This window comes from Struthio camelus, chromosome 3 (genome assembly GCF_040807025.1).
Source record: "Struthio camelus isolate bStrCam1 chromosome 3, bStrCam1.hap1, whole genome shotgun sequence".
In the NCBI taxonomy this organism is placed as follows: domain Eukaryota; kingdom Metazoa; phylum Chordata; class Aves; order Struthioniformes; family Struthionidae; genus Struthio; species Struthio camelus.
Window position 1 is genome coordinate 78,279,539 of NC_090944.1, and position 19,327 is coordinate 78,298,865.

The 19,327-nt window shown below is 40.0% G+C and overlaps 1 protein-coding gene across 18 annotated transcripts in view; it reads right to left on the minus strand.

The window, feature by feature from the left end:
• The window catches only part of ARID1B (AT-rich interaction domain 1B), a 336,987-nt gene that overhangs the window by 93,338 nt on the left and 224,322 nt on the right, over positions 1-19,327 (minus strand). For all 18 annotated transcript variants that reach the window (XM_068938631.1, XM_068938622.1, XM_068938621.1 and 15 more), the window contains one exon: positions 9,959-10,202. In XM_068938631.1, coding sequence (XP_068794732.1) covers positions 9,959-10,202 — 244 coding nt within the window. The remainder of the gene's footprint in view (positions 1-9,958; positions 10,203-19,327) is intronic.

Genomic DNA, 19,327 nt, shown 5'->3' on the forward strand with positions numbered 1-19,327 from the left:
CCTCTGTGGCTGGCCTGCAGCGAAGCACCACAGCAGCACACAGTTTTTTTCAGAGATTTTTGGCAACCAGCCCAAAGCAAGCTGTCAATGGAAATTTTCCAAAGGCTGCGACTCATCCAAATGTGAATGGATTTTCAGTAGGCCACAGAAATCACCTGCCTGCCTGAGAGCTATTCCTCTCCAACAAATTTCAAAATCCTGCTGCACGCTGGGAAGGCACTAGCGCTCCTCAAAATTAAGGACACACCATTTATTTATTTCTATAACTGAAGGCATAAGTCAGTCTAAATCTAGGGATCGCTGCTTCTCTAGCCTCAATAACACCCATCCCAGATCTGTAATTTGACTTTACAGTTATGAGAAGTTTCATTTTAGAGGATCAATTTCTTCCTACTTTCACCTCTGCCTAACTCCATGTTCATTTAATGCATTATTTCCATTAAACTCAGGAGAGTTCACAGCACATGATATTTCTGCTGGAGGCCAGTCCAGAATCATAGAGCCCAGGATAGCAACCAGTTAAATCTTTTCTAATCCCTGCATTCAGAAATGGTGGCTCACCGAGAGTGGAATGCAGGAACTGAATAGAGCAGGCAAGCTCATATTTCTCTCACCAGGCCAAATTAATAAAAACAAAACCCGATTTCTCCTTCTCATTTTCCTATTCTTCTTCCTCCCCAATATTTCTCCTCTTTCAAACATTTTTTTTTGTTTGAGAAGCTTAATATTTGGCTGCCTTCTGAAGAAATGGGCACACTGACAGATGAAAGCCTGTATTCATCGTATAATTCAGAATAGGAAAAAAATCGACTGCTGTGCATTTAAGATTCTAACAACCTTGCAATTTTGTATAGTCGTTTTCCCCAACCCGTTCTTTTGAAGAAATCTGCTTTTATTCTGTTAATAACTAACCACAGTTGCAGCAGCATGGATCCGATTAGCAGTTCTTATGGTACAAAGGAGAAGGGTGGGGGGGAGGCTGTGAACAGGGTTGCCAATTTGTCCACCTGGGTCCCCAGGAGAAAGATTAGATGAGGCGCTTGCTCCTTTTTTTCCACTCACTCACTGTTCCATACTAGACAGACCTCTTCAAAGCTCAGTCACTGACTTCATTTTTTTTTTTTTAAGGTCTCATTTAACTGCCCCTCCACCACACGTTTTGCACTCTGTGTCACCACGTCCATCCAAAGTGACTGTGTAAATTGGGATGAGAGGGGTTTGGAGAGGCTGAAGCAGCGGCTTGCCCAACACGTTCTCTCATGCTTCTACAGCGCCTTCAGACTGCTTTTAGAGCTCGTAAATTGTATTTCCTTAAATTTGTGTAAAACATTAAAAAAGAGAGTCCACGTTCTGTGGTGAATGATCCAAATCCTGTAGCCACACTGCATCTTTTATTCTGTGCTTTTAAGCCTTTCATAAAGATAATAGTTTTGCTCGTATTTAGACAGAACTAAAAGATTGTGAAAGCTGCATGATTTAGTCATTCATAATTACTTGGGACATGACATCACATGTTTGTTAATGGAAAAAGCATATGCTTCAGCTAGAGAAGAAATATTCTCAATTTCTTTATGAAATGTCAATTAACCAGAATATAAAATTGTAATTGATGCAAGTGCTAAATATCTAAATGCTCTTAAGAATGGACAGGGTAGTATTTCCTCTTCATATTTTGCTCGTTTCTTTCCAGAAATTAAAACTGTGCTATCACAAACCCAGAAGTTAAAACTTAAGATTTCAATTTAGGAAGTTAATCCAAGTTTCAAAAGAATGCATTTTTCATTATTAGTACTCATTCTCTAGACTGCATTTATAAATGTGAGGAGAGATTTTCTCTAACCAGTTCTTCATTGTGTCTAACGTTTCTAAGAGCCTGAGAAGCACAACAAATATAGTAGGTATACACTTCTAGTATTTGTCACCTAATAAAAACCTTAATTCCTAATTTTGACACAGCAAAAACCGTATAGCAGCGTTCATTTATAATACTTCCAGAGTGAAAACGCGCAAGATACCAAAGAAAGGGTATATATGAAATAAATTTGCTGTTTCTTATCCATATTTCTTTTTCCTTGATCCAGCTACATATAACAATTGTTAAGAATCAGTATTCACGGTCGAATGGCATTAACTCAAAAGACCGGTACTAATGCCGTTTCATTCTTCCCTACTCCTCCTGACTCTCTCAAGTTCAGGCAAGTAGGAGGCAATTGGAGCAGGGCTGATATGTGGCAATGAACTACTTTGCTAGTCCTACCTGCTACTTCTTGTACTACTCCAACTCTTTGGCTTCCATTACCTGCGATTAATAGGCATTTTATAGTAAAATGCATGTGCTCTCATTAATCCTGTCCTCAAAATAATAAATGCTTCTTAGACAACCTGTACTACTTCTTATTCTATCATAATGCATATTACACACCCAGTACTCAACAGTTCCCAGCGAAGCGATGAGAAAATGGCAAGTTGAATATATAAAAGATAAAAGCACCTACAGGCAAACCAGCTTCCAAAAAACATTTGGTGAGTCTGATCTTCCCTAAGACAAGATCTATCATGCCATATTTAATCTTGCCCAACAATGATAAGCTCAAACACACTAGTGCAGAAGCTGAGCAATTCTTCATGTATTTTTAATCAACTCAGAACTTTCATCCATTTAGTATCCTCTGCAAGGTCACATCCAAAACATGAAGCTGTATGCCTTTAATGTAGTTTGCAAATACGAACTTCTATGTCAGTTTCTGTTTGGAAGGGGGAGTATCAACATTAGCAACCCCTGGTTATATCATTTATAAACATGCAGATGTGGATTATTAAAGATTAATGCATTTTGGGATTGGTGTCGGCATTCCGTTTGTCTCATGCCGAAACCAATTCTGTTCTTCATTAGTCAACGACAACTCACATCACCCTGTTGTGGAAGAAAAATCAAAGGTGCAAGTGTGAATTGAGAATAAGTGATGAAACTGATTACGAAGAAACTTAACGGCTGTAATCAATCAACACATCACAATAATTTGAGTCTACTGTTATCTGGAGACGGGGAACAAACAGAAAAGCTCATTTACTATCTAAAAACCCACTTTGCAATTTGAGTTCCATAGCTACCTACGGAGTGACACTGTCAAAGGGTTGTTCCAATCTTTCAAGTTACAGTTCAACCTGCATAAACTTTGTCACAAAGAAGGATAGAGAATATCTTGCTTTACATTAATTAAAAATTGATTAGCTGGATGTTGTGGAAACGTTCTCCTCTTGAGGCTTAATGTCTATTTTCTAGCTCGCCCAAATTCAAGACTTGAATGCATTTGCTTAGGTTCCTTCTTCAAAGGAGGGACGTATTTGTCTAGTCAATTCCGACAGCCAACTGCGAAGCATCAGGAACACTTTAAAAACTCTAATAGCAGTGACATATAGTCCACAGAAAAACTGAAAACTCTAACAGCCCACCCTATCACAGAAAATAATCCACTTAATACATTTAGGCTATATTTTACCTAGGTAAAATGACTGTCTGTCAAACAAACATATTGATGGAAACGTGAGAGACTTTTCCCATTCACTCATCAATCACTGCCTACTATTGCAAAGGAAGAGGGAGTGACACAACCTTTTAATTTATGACAGTACCCAAATGAGTATTCTATTTGGCAACACAAAGGAGAGAAAGAAGGAAGCAAAGAAAGAAGGAAGCAAAGAAGGAAAGAAAGAGAATCTATGTTTTTGTAGCCAAACAGTAATATAACAGAATAAAAATATCTAACTTTCAAAAACGAATATGCACTCGATTACAGTTCTTGACAAAAACATAAGTGTGTTAAGCAAGACAGTTAGAAAGGAATGTAAAGGTTAATGATTAGCTGTAAACAATAAATCGTCCAATGCCGGCTTTAAGTGTAAAATATACATCTAAAACTAACACATTTGTCAAATCTTTGTGGCTGTAGTAAGTATAATTGAATCGTGTGCAAACCAGAGCACATGGATAATTTTGCAAAGTTTTTAATTGGATTTCAACAGCCTCCCTACTCTAGGCGGATTTATACCAGCACAGGGCTACCAGTGAGTCAGAGAGCTTCAAGAAGTGGCCTGCTGTACATATGCTGCCAGGGCATGCAAAGTAGCAGCTGCCCAGCTGAGCTAGTCATTTTGCAATTGCTACGATGGCGAAAGCAGGCCTGACACGAATCCGTGGAGGCAAAGGTATGGGATGAAACACAGTCACGGGGATGTGTGAGCTACTGATTTGTCCTTTTGGGAGAGGTTTACTTGAAGAGTTTGTAAGGTGCTGGATGACCCTCTGTGCTCTGCTTCCTGGACCCTGCGGGATATTCAACTGATGAGGGAGAAGTGTTCATCATTGTCTTATGCAGCAATTAGAAAACAAAACTGGAAAATTGAAATGCCTGACCTTGTGATATACATGATGATAAACAAGGCATTAAGTAACTGAAAGAACTAAAAAAAAAAAACCCAGCACATGCTGGTTTTGGTGATCTTTTCAGTTTGTTGCTTTACTGCCTGAAGTTTAACTTAGTGATGATGAAAAACACTGGACTGATAGTTCTGGAAGATGAAACCCTCTGTTCTCAGGAAAATGTAATGGGAATTTTGATGACATCTGTCTGGTTTCACTTCCTGTACTTCTTCTGGAAAGATCATGTCTAGAGAGAAGGACACTTCCCTCATCTCTCTGACAAGACTGCAAGCAAGATACCAGTTTTGATACTGCCTTTTGTGACACAACCTCTTCTCAAGGAACCAGATGAAGACTATTTACTCATTTCATTTTTTACTTCAGAGAAGGGCTTATTAATCAGCCATGAGCTGGGCTGAATTCTAACAGGTAACAGGTTAGATGCTCCTTATCCTAGAATCTCTGCCTTGAGCCAGAGTGCCTACAATTCGCCCATTTTTACGCATCTCCTCAAAAGAAAGACAAATTCTAAATGTTGTTCAGACTTTTCAGAAGAAAGGGTTTAAAACTGTTGCTATGTGAAACACTCAAGTATTTCATTTGTAAGAATTCTAGATTTGCAAAACTGCTGAATAGATGTTTTGTGTACTGTCGGCATTAAGAACATAGCTACGTCAATGGCATTTTGTGTTTTCCTTTTTCTGGTTTGGTTGCCAATAAACAGCATGCATCTTCCTTGCAACAAGCTGTTGCAAGATTTTTGCCTCCAGAGAAGCCAAGGGGGAAATATTGATAGATGTGTTAAAATAATCTCTCTAGACAAGGGGATTCTGTCCATTTTACAAGGAAATAATCGCCTTTCCTGTTTTGCAATGGCATTTTAAGATATTTGTAACAACTGAATGAAGAATATAGCTTCACAGATTCATTCTCATATGGTAGCCTTCCCTCCTTCAAGTAATGTTTGAAAAGAATCAACACTGTAACATACCAACAGCAGTGGTCAAGGAGCAAGCATATGGAATAGCTCAATACCAAGCAAAAGTGTTTTCCAAATTCTCATTTAAAACAAGATCTGTCCAATCAGCTTCTTTACTGCAGCAATTTCTAGAAACAGTTCTCTTTTATAAGGCATGAAGGAAACCACCACTCCTATTCCGATTTTTGCACTAAAATCTCCTTTTAGACTATGATGGACTCAGTATTACCCATTTCTTTCTTATCACACTGTTTAAATCACTCTACTCTATCCATACATTGACTATCATGCATACCAAGGCAAGACTTCCTATCACAGCCCTCTCTGGGCATCTCATTCCTCTTTTGCTTCTTTATTCCTCGAATGATATATGTATTTCTGACAGGTTCTGGCATTTAAGCTAGCTAGCAGATCAATGTATGAGTGGAAGACCTCCAGGTCTGCAGAAAGTAGAGCTGATCACCATGTGGAACACACTCGTTGCCTCATATAATTATCAGACTAAAGAATTTTGCAGGTGGGATACTTTTTTTTTTTTTAATAAATCAGAAGAGGGTGCTGACTGTCTGTCAGCATAAATTAAGACGACTAGCAACAGCACCCTTAAGCGAGAATATCCACACATGGAATTCTTCCTGAAAATTTTAACTCCAGCTGTATTCAAGCTCCTTGGTGAAAGAAGACATCAATCTAATTGTAATGACAACAATTACAAAGTAGTTGATGCTTAACACTGTGAAAATAAGCTTGTTTGTTCAGGAGGTAAAAATAATATGTATTAAAAACACTGCTCTATGTGAAAATATACTTTTACATATTTCTAAACACAGCATTTGCCACTCATAATTAGTATAGCATACTGCTGTCTTCCACACATACAAAAATTGCTGCAGAGGTTTAAAAATAACATAAGCTATTAACTCGTACAAAATCTGCTCGCCCATCACGGGTTAAGGGATTCCTGGCCTATCAGCAATCTTCCACTGAACTCTTAATATTAAAAATTTTTGCTGCTTACACCGCAAGGGAGAAAGAGCTGACAAAAGCCTTTGGCCAGCGAGATAAAAACTGGAGGTGGGGGAGAGTGGAGCTTATTTACATTTTTGCTTTGTTAGTAAACTGGAAGCAGAATGGTTGGAGCAGTAGGCAAAAAAAAAAAAAAAAAAAAAAAAAAAAAGTGAAATTAACATCCACTAAATCTTCTGGCAACAGCAGCACATTTTGATGTTGTGCTGTGTCAGCTTCCACTAATGGGTTAGGGTCGAATCAGGCACAGTTCAGGACCTAAAGCAGTGCAGGGCATCACATCTCATGCTTGGGCAGAACGTGCACCCTAATTATGAAGAGAGCTACAAAGTGAAGAGACCAGGATTTTTGGCAAAGTAGAATAATGACCTACTTAGTAGGAAATCACAATAGCATTTTATATCCTTAAAATCAGAAAAGTGTAAGATTTCAGTGCTGCAATGGAAGTGCGTCTGAAAGCCAAGTGATACCATTTTGAGAGAAGAAAGCTGCCTTTCCAAACAGAACAGGACAAAGTGGCTTTTTCGGCTCTTTGGGGTTAATCTCCCTGATGTATTGTGGTAATGTGAAGGGAAACAAAGACTGCATATGAGTGCCACTTACCACAAGAAATATCTGTGCAGTATTTCAAAGCGTACAGGAAGGAAATGCCCACTGAGTTAGGGATGTGCCAATGCCCGTGCTGTCCGTGCCATGAAATTCACAACGTGTGACAGAAAGCAATATGGGAAGGCAAATTTGCGGTGGGGTGGGGAAACAGCTTAAACAGGCAGTGGAACAGAACCAGCCATTTGGGCGGTTTAATAGGGGGCTGTTTGTTTGTCTGCCCTTTTGATGTTAAATTAGTCGTCAATTTTGTTGCAATGGAGGAGGCATCAGGAAAAGGATGCTTCTCTTCCAGTAAACCCTGGGAAAGCAACACCTTTATTTTAACGGCCTTCCCACCAAGCACCCCCTGCAACATTTTGGCTTTCCCTAGTCATAGCTATCAACAACACAACAGCTGCTCATTTTACAATGACTTGCTGGAGAGAGAATGATTGAAAGAGCCAATCTATGTCACACGGAGAAGCTGTGGCACAACATCGCAGGAGGTAATAGGAGAGGAATGAGGTCAGAACAAACAAGGGTAGGGTGAGAAAAGAGAGGAAAATAGCAGCAAACAAAATTATTGAAGAAGAGAGGCAACACTGCAGAATATTTGTTTAAAAATTGCCAGCACCTGAACGCTGCAAATAGCCACAGAAATGCAAACAAGCTCCGTATTACTTTATTCCAGTGTGTCGTGATCGTAATAGATGAATACAAGCTGTTGAGCTCCTAGCAATGAAGTACAACCACGGGAATACACAGTTAGATGAAAAGGGAGGCTGACAAGAACAGTCAAGTTCATCTGGCTTGAAAATCCGAGCACCCAAAGGCTCCCTGCTAGTCACAGGTCCTAAAGAGCAGACTTACTCATTTCATTTTGTAGCCTGAACAAAGCAACAGTAGCAGCAGCAAAGATGATGCAGCTGCCTGGTTCTCCTCAGGAAACAGCAATGCACTAGCTCACGTCTGAAACGTCATCTTCTGCCACAAGAGCTACCCAGATCTGGAGTCTGCCTAAGCAGGGGGAACCCATGGCAGCGTATTTTGTTTAGTGCCGTTCCTAAAAATGCTCCCTCAGGAAGTGGTCCTTTGCATTACTATAGCAGACTAGAAAGCTGACATTCAAAAAGGTGACAAGGTTTGTATGAAAAGGTAATACCTACCATTTGGCCAGCCAGCAAAATAAGCTTTTGCGCTCAGCTGAAGTGATGAAGTGACCCTGATCCTGAAAGCTTCCCCGCCGCCCCTCTATTTTTACCCCAATGGAAATTACTTCTCCCTACAAACTGTCCTGTTTACATCCTTATCCGTCATGGTTAAAATGGAGCTATTTTCAACACAACAGCATTCATTCCCTATTCAAGCAATCAGGCTACTAAAATATCAGTCAATTTATTTGCTTGAATATGACTGCTTAGAGATATTCAAAACTGAATCAAGCTGAGAAGTCTCCAAGAAGTCAGAACTTTAATGTACAAACAGAATTTCAGGCCTCCTTAAAGCCATTAAATTTGGTCCTAATTCAGAAGTGCAAGAATTTGTTCAGATTGTGGGAAAATAAGACCTTTCCAGCTTAGGTGGGCTATTTAACTTCACACAACAACAGGAAGGGCCTTCCGTGCAATGCAGTGGAAAATACCCTGCAAATACCACATTGCGATACTACACACAAGCAAAATGCTCCCGCCCTCCTGCCGTGCTTCCCGCTATTCCTGCCCCACCTGAGCACGTGCTGCCGCTCTGAGCAGCTGGAGGTGAAACACTTGGGACTGCCAGGCGTGCGGGCAGCATAAGGGCTCTGCACTGCTCCGGCCTCCTCCTTTATGCAGCCTTCACACTTGCATCGAGCTTACTCCCTTTAGCTTTTCTAGTTTGACCTCCGCATACAAACAGGCACTTACATTTTGCACACATACCTTTGCATTAAATACCAAAAAACACTCACTCGCTAAATTTTAACTTTGCGTTTGGCTTAAGGCGTATATAATGAAACGATAACACTATTTTTTGTTTCCTTTAACTGAGCTCCTGGAAAATGTTTTTGTGGTTTTGCTGGCAACTGAAGTTACTCCCGGGGTAAAGCCAGCACTCGCCTATTCTTAGGAATTCTCTTTGCATTCGGAATGTGAGAAAATAATCAAAAAAGTTGAGCATCTGAAAGGAAGTAAGTTCATCTGAAACACCAAATCCAGCAGAGTGCCACCTAACCCCTTAGCCTACATCTGACATGCCAGATGGGTGGGGACCAGGTAAGGATATAACTAGAATTAATGCATGCCTTTTTTTCTTCTGGGTATCACTAAAACATCTTCACAGATTTCTCAGCATGCGTGCATGATCTTGTGTTATGTTCTACGCAGCACAGGAGAGCGAGTGGCAATCACGCCACTGCCTTTCAATTATTACTGGTGGGGCTGGACTCCTAACAACTTGTTGACCTTTGCAAATATTAAAAAATATTTCTTTAGAAATTCTGCACTCACGTCCCAAATCATATTTTCACAATATAGGGTTAGAAAATCTCTGCCTCATCCTCCGTACAACTCCGCCGTACAACTCCAAAAGCCAACGGCAACAAAAATACACAGTTAAAAAAAAAGAAAAACCTTGTAAATAATTTATAGAAATACATGACAGATAGATGATCCATGAACCAAAGGAAAAATTAAGATCAAGTACTCGAACTGGTCCATGATAAAGACATTTATCAAGAGCACATGTTGGAGTTAAGTGCAGCATTTTGAGAGCTCGGAGCGCTTGGCATCTGAAGTTCAGGTGGAACTTATTGCTGCTTTACGTATGCATTTTGACTGCAAAAGGCCCTGAAAATGCAGGTTTCTCATAAAATAAATGCATTTTAAATACAGAAGCAATTTTTAATTTTTATGATTCTACATCTGTCTATTCTTTCAGTCCAATTCAATCTTTTGAAATAAGCTTACCTGGAATACTTGCTGGAGAAATAGGCCCGGATCTTGACTGGTTGCTTCCAACGGGAGAGCCGACCGGGGAAGGCGATGGACCGCCAGGGATGCCAGAGAGATGCGGAGAGGCGTGAGGGGAGAATGGCGACTGCGCAGGGTTGCTCTGCTCCCCCTGGCTGCTTGTAGACCCGGACGCGCTAACGGCTGAACTCAGCGTTGCTTCAGTTCCAGTCGGCAGGTCGTCAATGGAGCCAGATAAATCCTGCGAGAGAAGGAGAAAGAATGTAAGTAGTAGTAAGAAGTAGTAAAACGCACGCCACGGGACCTGAGAGGGAGAACGATGATGAGGACCATTTATTTACTTATTACAGCAGATAACCAGGAGGCTTTCCTTAATGTTGGTTCATGTAGTTAAATGATGACAGGAAGTGAGAATCGTATGTACACTTCTCTGCTTCATCTCTAACTCTTCTGAGAAAAAGAACATGCAAGGGCAACAAATGAATTGGAACCAAATTCACTCAGCATTGAATTTAACCTTTTCCATCTGGATTAAGCTTTTAAAATTAATCCTACAAATTCTGGCCAAGCACATTAAAACTAATGAAAATGATACATCAGTTTCACTGTCACACAGGATGTCATTTTGGGGTTTGCTACAGTTACAATCACAGCTTATGCACTTCACTCTTTAAACCATTGTCGACATGACAGATGAAGGGTGTAAAACACACAGGCCTTGTAATAATCCCATTCAGCTCATTCACCTTGCAGGAGAGGCACAAAACCAAGGCCCTGCTCTCAGCAGCAATGAAGGTCCCACTAGCCATTTTACAAGAGGAAGGAAGGTCACTTCTGTACATCCATCGGATACCCATCTGACTAGCGTACAGTTTACTATTTCCCTCCCGTTTCATTTGGATACACTATGAAACAGTTGCTCCATTTCCTAATGCTGCACCGAAAACTTTCTACACTGGCCAAACCTCCTCATCTGAATTATCACAACAGTTTAGTGGGCATATTCCTCAATGCCCAACCGGAGCACACGAGTTATACTGGTCTGTGGATGTGCGGGAGTATTTTTTCTTTTCTTTTAACGCTGTAAAATCAGACAAGACACAACAAGAATGCTGTGACAAAGCAATCGTGTGCCCCCTAATTTTCAGTAAAAATGTTAATGCCTAAGCATCAACAGAAAGACCTTCCGCATACCAAAAATGCACAAATGTAGCTGTGCATCTATGACTATTGGCAAGACACAAGTTCAGGAGCATGCTGCTATTTCGATTACTGAACTACGGCACAAATAAGAGGGAGAGAGCTATTTCACACATAAAACAGGTCATTAACTGACTCTTGGGACTTCAAATAATTGGGATGACAGGGAATTTTACTTTGGTTGATACAGATTTTATTTCTCTGGCTCATGCAAGTAGTTCCACTGGAGACAACAGGACTAGTCACGAGCGTAGCACAAAAAGCATCTGGTCCTGCCAGGGCAAAGAGCTCAAAAAGCAAAAGACTTGCTGCTGACTAATTTGCATAACAAAAACGAAGTTATCTTAGAAATGAGAGAACTTGGACAAAACGCAAAGTGATATAGTTAGAGTAACAGTGCTGCCTGATGCTGACTACCTCCATCACAAGGGGCTCACAGCTACTCTCCCCTCATAGAGGCAATCAGTCCCGCAAGCCATGGAAGAAATAAGACTAACAGTTTATAACACCAATAACGTACATAAAAAGCCACCGACAATGCCGTATTTGTTTCCTCCTTGTGCATAAAGGGCAGTAAACACAATTGACCCAAGTTACTCTCTACTGGACACCTCACAGACCTTATTTACAAATCTGAGTTAGACCCAAATATTTTAGGCACAACTCTCACCATGGGTGAACTTTGCTTTTTCTGACAAGTACAAAATTGTAGGAGTATTTCATTAGGCATATGAAAAACAAAAACTAAGTTTCAAAACTTCAATCTACATTTCAATTTTGCATTCCTGTTAGAATTAATTTCCAAATCCCTATAAATAGGAATTTAATTGTGATCCTGGCAATAAACTATTTTCATTGTTTCTTTTTTTTTTGAAACTATTAACTGTAGAAAATGTAAACAAGAAGCAATGCTGTTTGATATAGTGTAATGATAGAGATTTTTACAGTGGAATATATTTGACAAACAGGTAAGTAATTACTGCTCTTCCATGCATAATATGGTATCCTTTTAAACGGGATCAAATCGCTACCGTCGTAATGTGTAACATTACAGCTTGCAGGAACTGCTGATAAAACAAATGCTGCTGAAATGCATATAATAAAACCCTGAAAAGAGAATGTAGCAGAATAGATGCTATTCAAAATGAACACAAATTCTGTGTAAAAAAATAGACAGGCACCCAACAGATAAAAGACATAGAAAACGCATGGTTTAGAATAATGAAGATTTTAAAGCACTGTTTGGATTAAAGCCTTCATTTGTTTCAGCACATGACACAGTATTTGAAAAATCAACAAACCAAAAAATAACAAAAACCCCCACAAAGCTGCTAGTACTGTCCATAACGGTATCATCTCCTGTTCAGAGATCAAGGCAAAACTCGACAGTTCCCCACCCCTATCCCTGTGGCTTGCCGAGCGCGTATGTGGAAGAACGCAGGGGCAAGAACGAAGTTCATTTCCTCCATCAGGTCGCATTATGACTTCTCGTTTTGCTAATCTCCCATGGGGGTGGAGTGAGTGACAAGTCCCAGGCATTTCCTCAAGTGCATGCCTTCAAGGGATTTCCTCACGAACCTGATGCAACTCATTCATAAAAGCAGAAAAGAAAGAAAGAGGAAAGCTTACGGGATGCCAGGCTATTTAAAGAGCTGAACTCTGCCACCCTCCCCCAATAAATAAAGACCTCGGCAGGCAGGCAGGCTCCAGGCACCCTCGGCGCTCCTCCAGCCTGGCACCCGCGCGCCGCCTGACACTCCACACGCTCACGGAGCACAGAGAGGGGGATTTCCTTCCAAGGCTGGATAATGCACACGGACGCTTCGCAATTCATTTAACTCATCTGTCAAGGAAGTTATCAGAGCACCAGTATTCATCAGATCAATTGAGAAATCTGATAATAAGGATTCTTCCAGGACTGTGCAAAAGGCTATTGTCTATACAGCTGCCTGGGCCATATAACCTTTACTTTGTGTTACAATGGGCAAAAAGGAGAAATACTAGCCACTACACACAAGGTAGCTTGGGAATTACTACTTTTTATTACCTTACACTTCATGGCCTTACCTAGTCTTCTAAGGTAGAAAGCATGAGTAGGTGAGCAATTGGGAAACCTTCAGCATACAAAGGCTTTAGAAACACCTCTGTTCTCCACAAAAGCTAATTGGGAAATTAAAGAGAAGTAGAAAAAGAAAGACTTTACAAGAAGCACCCAGACAGAAAGAGCAGAAGTCGACTTACCGTTCTCCTCTTATCAGTTTTATAACGCTTGCTTTTTTCCTCAGTGTAAGAGAACAGTAATGAAGCAACGTGCAATTTCTGTTTCACAAACATTTATTTATAGAGAATAGATTGTACACATACACATTACATACGTAAATTATAAGGATATACTTGCATTTACTTAGCATATCCATATGTAAAGCTATTAAAAAGCCTGCTAATAAGAGAAATTCACAGTGGTTTAAGCATACAGCCTAGTTAACAAAGAAGCTCTGTAACTAATACTTCTCTAGAGGACAATTTAGTCAGCAGGGCACCAACTCTATTCTTCTTTTATAAGTACTATCAGATCTATGATGCCTGTAAAGAACAGAGAGACCTTACTTACTGCATCTCATTCAAACCAAGGCACCTTCAAGCTACAGTGCTTCCATTTATCTTGTTGGAAAGTTGGCAGGTTAGGTAATTGCAGGGATCCTTTTAAGGGGCTGAAGTCCCCATACCCCAAGGCATGCTTTAAATTTTACCTCTTTTTTAGAGGCCTTATCTGGAAAGTGCTCATTTCTCCGAGTAAAAGGTAGCGAGTCTAGAATTACCAGAAACCTTTTGTTATACAGATCTGTTTCTGGTAGAATAATCTTATTACTGCCGTCTTTGGTATAGTATGTTTCAAATGTGGTATCAGATCTAAGAAAAAAGGACAAAATAAAAATTCCTTTTTTTTTTTTCCCCCCTGTCACAAATCCATGCCAAAATGCTATATTCTCTGTGTTGCCCTTTCATCCTGTTTTCTTCAGGACATCCCAATCAGTTTTCAAAGTTTATTTCTAGATAACACCTTGATTATGAACTGGGATGTCCCTGTGCAAGATTCATCTCTTTTAGCTAAGTGTTTTATCTACGACTATCTTCACTTCTACCCTCACCTTGCACCCATGCACAACCTTTATTCTTGTCCCTGTGACAAGTACAAGAGCTAAAATGAACAGGATCACATTGTGCTTAGGATTATAATGTTATGCCTTCCTGGTGGTACGATCTTATCAGACTGACAGGAGAGCCACTCTTGAAATAGCACACCAATTTACAATTGCAACACAGCCAGCAAGGGGGAGCAGAAAGTAAACTGCTTATATACAGTCAGGGAACCCAAGGTTACTTGCAAACAGAGCATGAGAGAAAAAAAAACATATTTAAACACATGTATAATATAATAATGTAAGTTACTCAAGGAATATTCCTAGATCCAATAAACAATAAAAGTAAGACTATAGTAACGTGGTAAGAGCACGGTGATTTTACACACCATGTAAGTGAGCGTGACAGGATTAGCAGGTTCATGACGCAGCGAGAATTTACACCGCAAAAACTTCACGCAATTGCCCGTTTTGCTAAAGAGCGTCCTAGCAGATGTAAAAAAAAATATTACTAAAGGTATCCCTTGCTAAATGCCTATGATTGGAAAACGATGAGCACCTCTGCTGAAGTCAAGGAAAACAAAAAGTGCAGAACATGTCTAGCAGATTCCAAGCACCTTGCTCAGTAAGGTCCTGTGATGCTAAATTACACAGTAAGTTCATTGACAGGTTACTGCAATTTGGGGATCTCTCAACAGGATTCTGCACAACCTGCGCAGCCTGGGATTCCGAACTGTAGCCTATCTGCTTCTTTATGCTCAGAGAGCAGAAGAGAAGCAGAGGTATTTTGTAGATATTAGAATTAAAGACACACAAAGCCTCCTACTCTCCATGAAGCAGAAAACTCCTGATTCCATCCTACCGTCAGCTTTTCTAGTGTGAATCCTGGTAACAAACGTGGAGAGCTGCAACCACAGGCCGACCTCAGGATCACAGCCTACGTTGTTATTCAATTCAGGCGTTTATGCAGTATTTTTACTAGGATGGAGGATGATACCGTTCAAGAGAAAGAAGCCTACATGAAATATCCCTTTCCTTAACACAAATCTCTGCTTTAGAAGTAAAAGTATATATACACACAACAGATTTTACATATAAGTACGCAAATATATATTCAAGTAGACACATACACTCAGCCATTGTTTTGGAACCGTGGGGGATTATGAACAATATGCTCTGTAATTGAGATTAACTTTGAACAAATGATTTGGCTGACAAACACACATACGCACACAAAGGAAAAGCCACAATAGCTCTGTTTAAATTTCAAGATATTTGTAAGACCTCTTTTCATCACAAAGCAGCCTGTAATAGCATGTTTCAAGAAGTCTTCCAAAGGCCCCGCTGGTCACATTGTCTAGACGGCAAGCGAGCTAACAGCCCCCGATTTCCTGTGCAACTGCAAAAACACACAGGCGTAGGGACAGTGGGGACCATGAGGAAAATCCTCTCCCGCTCTGAGGCTACTGCCTCCCAAACAGGTGCCCTCCTTCCAAGCCAGGTATGCTGCAATCCTCAACCTATCACGTCGAAAATACTTAATCACATCCTTAAAACTTCTTTTTTAACAGGAGGCAGAGAACATCCCCTGCCTACCTTTTAACGAGCGAGTCTACTGTTATATTTCCCAAAACGCCTTTCACACCACCAATGCTCTTTGCTAGAATAAATGTGGGGCCAGAAAACAAGGCTTATTTGCTGCATGTTGCTAATTCAAGGTTTGTTAAAGGAGAAGTAGACAAGATCGTTTCCATTTCAAACACTTTCTTTGAGAAAAGCTAGATTTTTAACGATAGGCTCAACTCTACGTCAGGAAATGCTATTACCAAGAGAGGATCTGTTTCATACCAAAAACTTACTTGTAAGACAAACCTGAACTTAGATAACGTTTGGGTACAGATACTTTTTAGTTAGTCATGGTACTTAACAGTCTTATTTCATTCCACTTACTACATGTTTTAGTAGTATTCTTAACCAAAACTTTAACTATAATCTGTATATAGTGAACTACTGAGGCAGTGTTCTAAATGAAGGAAATTCCAAGTACATAGTAAAAAAGCTAGCCTCTTGCACTAATTTTAGTGACAAATTGGTGTGAAATAGGCACCACTTGCTAGGGAAACCCATTTCCTTCATTCTGCAGAGCTCACATGCTTCCTAAAATAACCTAGTTACCGAACTGTGTTGTCAAGACTACTTCTAGTATCAAATATTTTCTCTGAGAAGTTATGCACAGAAATCCCCAAGAGCACAAAATCCTTTTTCCCTCAAAGCCCTATATTCACTTAAGCAACTAAATAAAAGCATAAGCAAATAATACAGTGCCAGCGCTCTGACTTTTGCCTTTTCAATCAGTCTATAAGAAATTATGTACAAAAAGCTGACCTCTTCTCCCTCACTTATCCTTGTTTGCTGCAGAAAACCATGAAAACAGTGCAGAAACCGAGCCTTGAGAAATTCTGATCTGCTAGGGTAAAGGTATTCCTAATGAATTGTCAGTCACAGAACCAGTCAAGGAAAGAAGAATTATTTTGACGAGGTTCTGCTATTTGACATCACCCTAATGGCTCTCCCAGTCGGAGACCTGCCCTGCTGGCTCTCCATAGAGTGCATAGAGAAGCCATTCATGAAGCAAAAGCCAAGTGTTTCTCCCTGTGCACAGACTGGAGCTGTTGTGATGATGGAGATGACGCAGCAGGACAGGCGGTGGCTTCAGGCACACCTGCATGGATACATCCATGCAAGCTTCTACTTTTACTGCACGCAAACGTGGTGGTGACAGCACAGCCCATGAGGGTCCAGAAACGGGACTGGCCTCTCTAGCTGCTGAGGCTGGATTGCCACCACGTCTAGGAACATCGTTTTGTTCTACCGAATTTGGTATCTAATAGCAGCACTCAATTCCCAATTCATTCAAAGAGAAGAATCCTTCCTCGGTGCAGTTGCTTAATGAGCAAACGATTGTATTTGGAAGACAATTTTATTTTAACTAAAAAAAAAACCAACCTGCTGACCTGATACTGGTGTCTAAGAAGAAAAGCTCGAACTGACTGCAGCAAACTGCAATGGCCATATGTAAATTGGCTTGGACCACATCATACAAGTTACTAGATCCTATGCTTTAAAAATATACATAAACTTTCTAGAATTTATCCTAGCACATTTCTGTGGATAATTAGGGCAAAGATTGTTTTTGCATGTTGTTAAATTACATACTGATAATTTCTCTCCATTTTTTGGAATGGAATACGACTGCCTTATATACTTGCAATTCCTGCAAATCCAAAATGATACAAATTGATCAACTACCACACGCAGCAATCTAAACAGAACGTGATATGCCAACATCTGTCACATACAAGATTAGAAGTTACTAAGATGGATATAGTCACACTTCCATGCTTACACTGATCCATGATGAGATCTTATTTGCTTGTCCAGACAAGAGCTTTACGGCAAAAACAACTTAGGGTAATTAGAAATTTTCAACTGACACTGTAGCTTCAAGGAACTACATGAAAACACAGATAACTACACACCTCACTGAAAGTATTCAGTACCAGCCATTAGGTGGTCTATAATTCTTTGATGGTTAATGGGAAGGGGACTCCTGAGGCCTCTAGCTGCATCAAGAAATCTCCTAATGGCATAAAAAAGTTGATACTTTACAAACATCGACTCCCATGTATGAAACGATAAATACTAATGACCCATGTGCTATCAAAGCAAATTGACAAGGTCTAACAAGGACTATAAAGAGGTAAGATATAGAGCTTGTCCGACAACAACACTTTTTTATACTGAAAGTAAACAGTAAATCTCCAGAACAGAAAAACAATAACATAGCATCTCTCAAGGTACGATCTTCACTATTAATCTCTGAAGTAGAATGCCTAGCACGTAGATATTCTGGAAATAAAATTTAAAAACAAAAAGCCATGAACCCTTAGGAGCCATTTGTTTCTTTAGTATTAGCAAAGAAATATTCGCAGCCAACAACTCTTGTAGCTACAGCAAATAAATTATCAACATTTAAAAGAATCAAAACAATGAAAAACCAACAAATTGCCCCTGAGTTCAGGATGGAGAAAAGAAAGTTGCGTTTGCACAATAGTAACCTAATAAAACTTAGCTGGTATGCGTAGGGATTCTCATAGTTTCCTTAGTGTCGGTCTTAAACATATATGAACATGAAATCCCTTCTATTAAACTTAAGTTTTCTTCTTATAAAGAACAATGAGGTAAGACATAAGAACTTCCTTCTTTTGCACCCCATTGGATTGCAGCCATTTTCTAGACCATGCAGACTCTTTCTTCCCCCAGGAGAAGGCACACCAAACTATCAGGATGAAAAAAAGGAAGCCGCCTGCAGGAAAATATGCATTAAGCCAGACTTTTCCAAGTTTTTTGCAATTATTTTGGAGATCACCATCTTCCTTCCTTCCAAGTTTACACTGGATTACAGTATGGTGTTTCTGCTTTGGTCTATGAAGGAGAAGTTCTCATGTAGGAGAAGTTCTTTAAACATGATTGCAGAACCCTGTGCAGCTTGACAGACCTATTGCTTAGTACTACAGACATCTCCTGAGTCATAACACACCTATTTTGCATTGTAAGACAACATCTTTCCACATGTGCGTCTCAGATTACCCCACGCTGCACTCAAAAGGCATCAGGCACGATAGAAAAAGTTTGGACCTCTAATACCATTTGATCTGGAGACGACAACTGTGAGAACAGAAAAAGTGTGGATGAAACAATCGATTGCTCACTGATCACTGAAAGCTGATCTTTCCATCCCACAGCAAATTAGGCAAGCTGATAACAAGCAAGCTGTTCTGATACCCCAAAGCTGCATGTGGACTGCGATAAAGGCCTAAAAACAGCTGATTAACCTACATTTGTACCCCTGAGATTTAAATGCTCTTGATCTACAGCACTTGCCTTTTTTGGCATGTTAATGCCCTTCCTGGGAGTCATGGTTTGATAAAGCAGATGTCCCAGCAGGTTAGAGCAAGAGAATGAG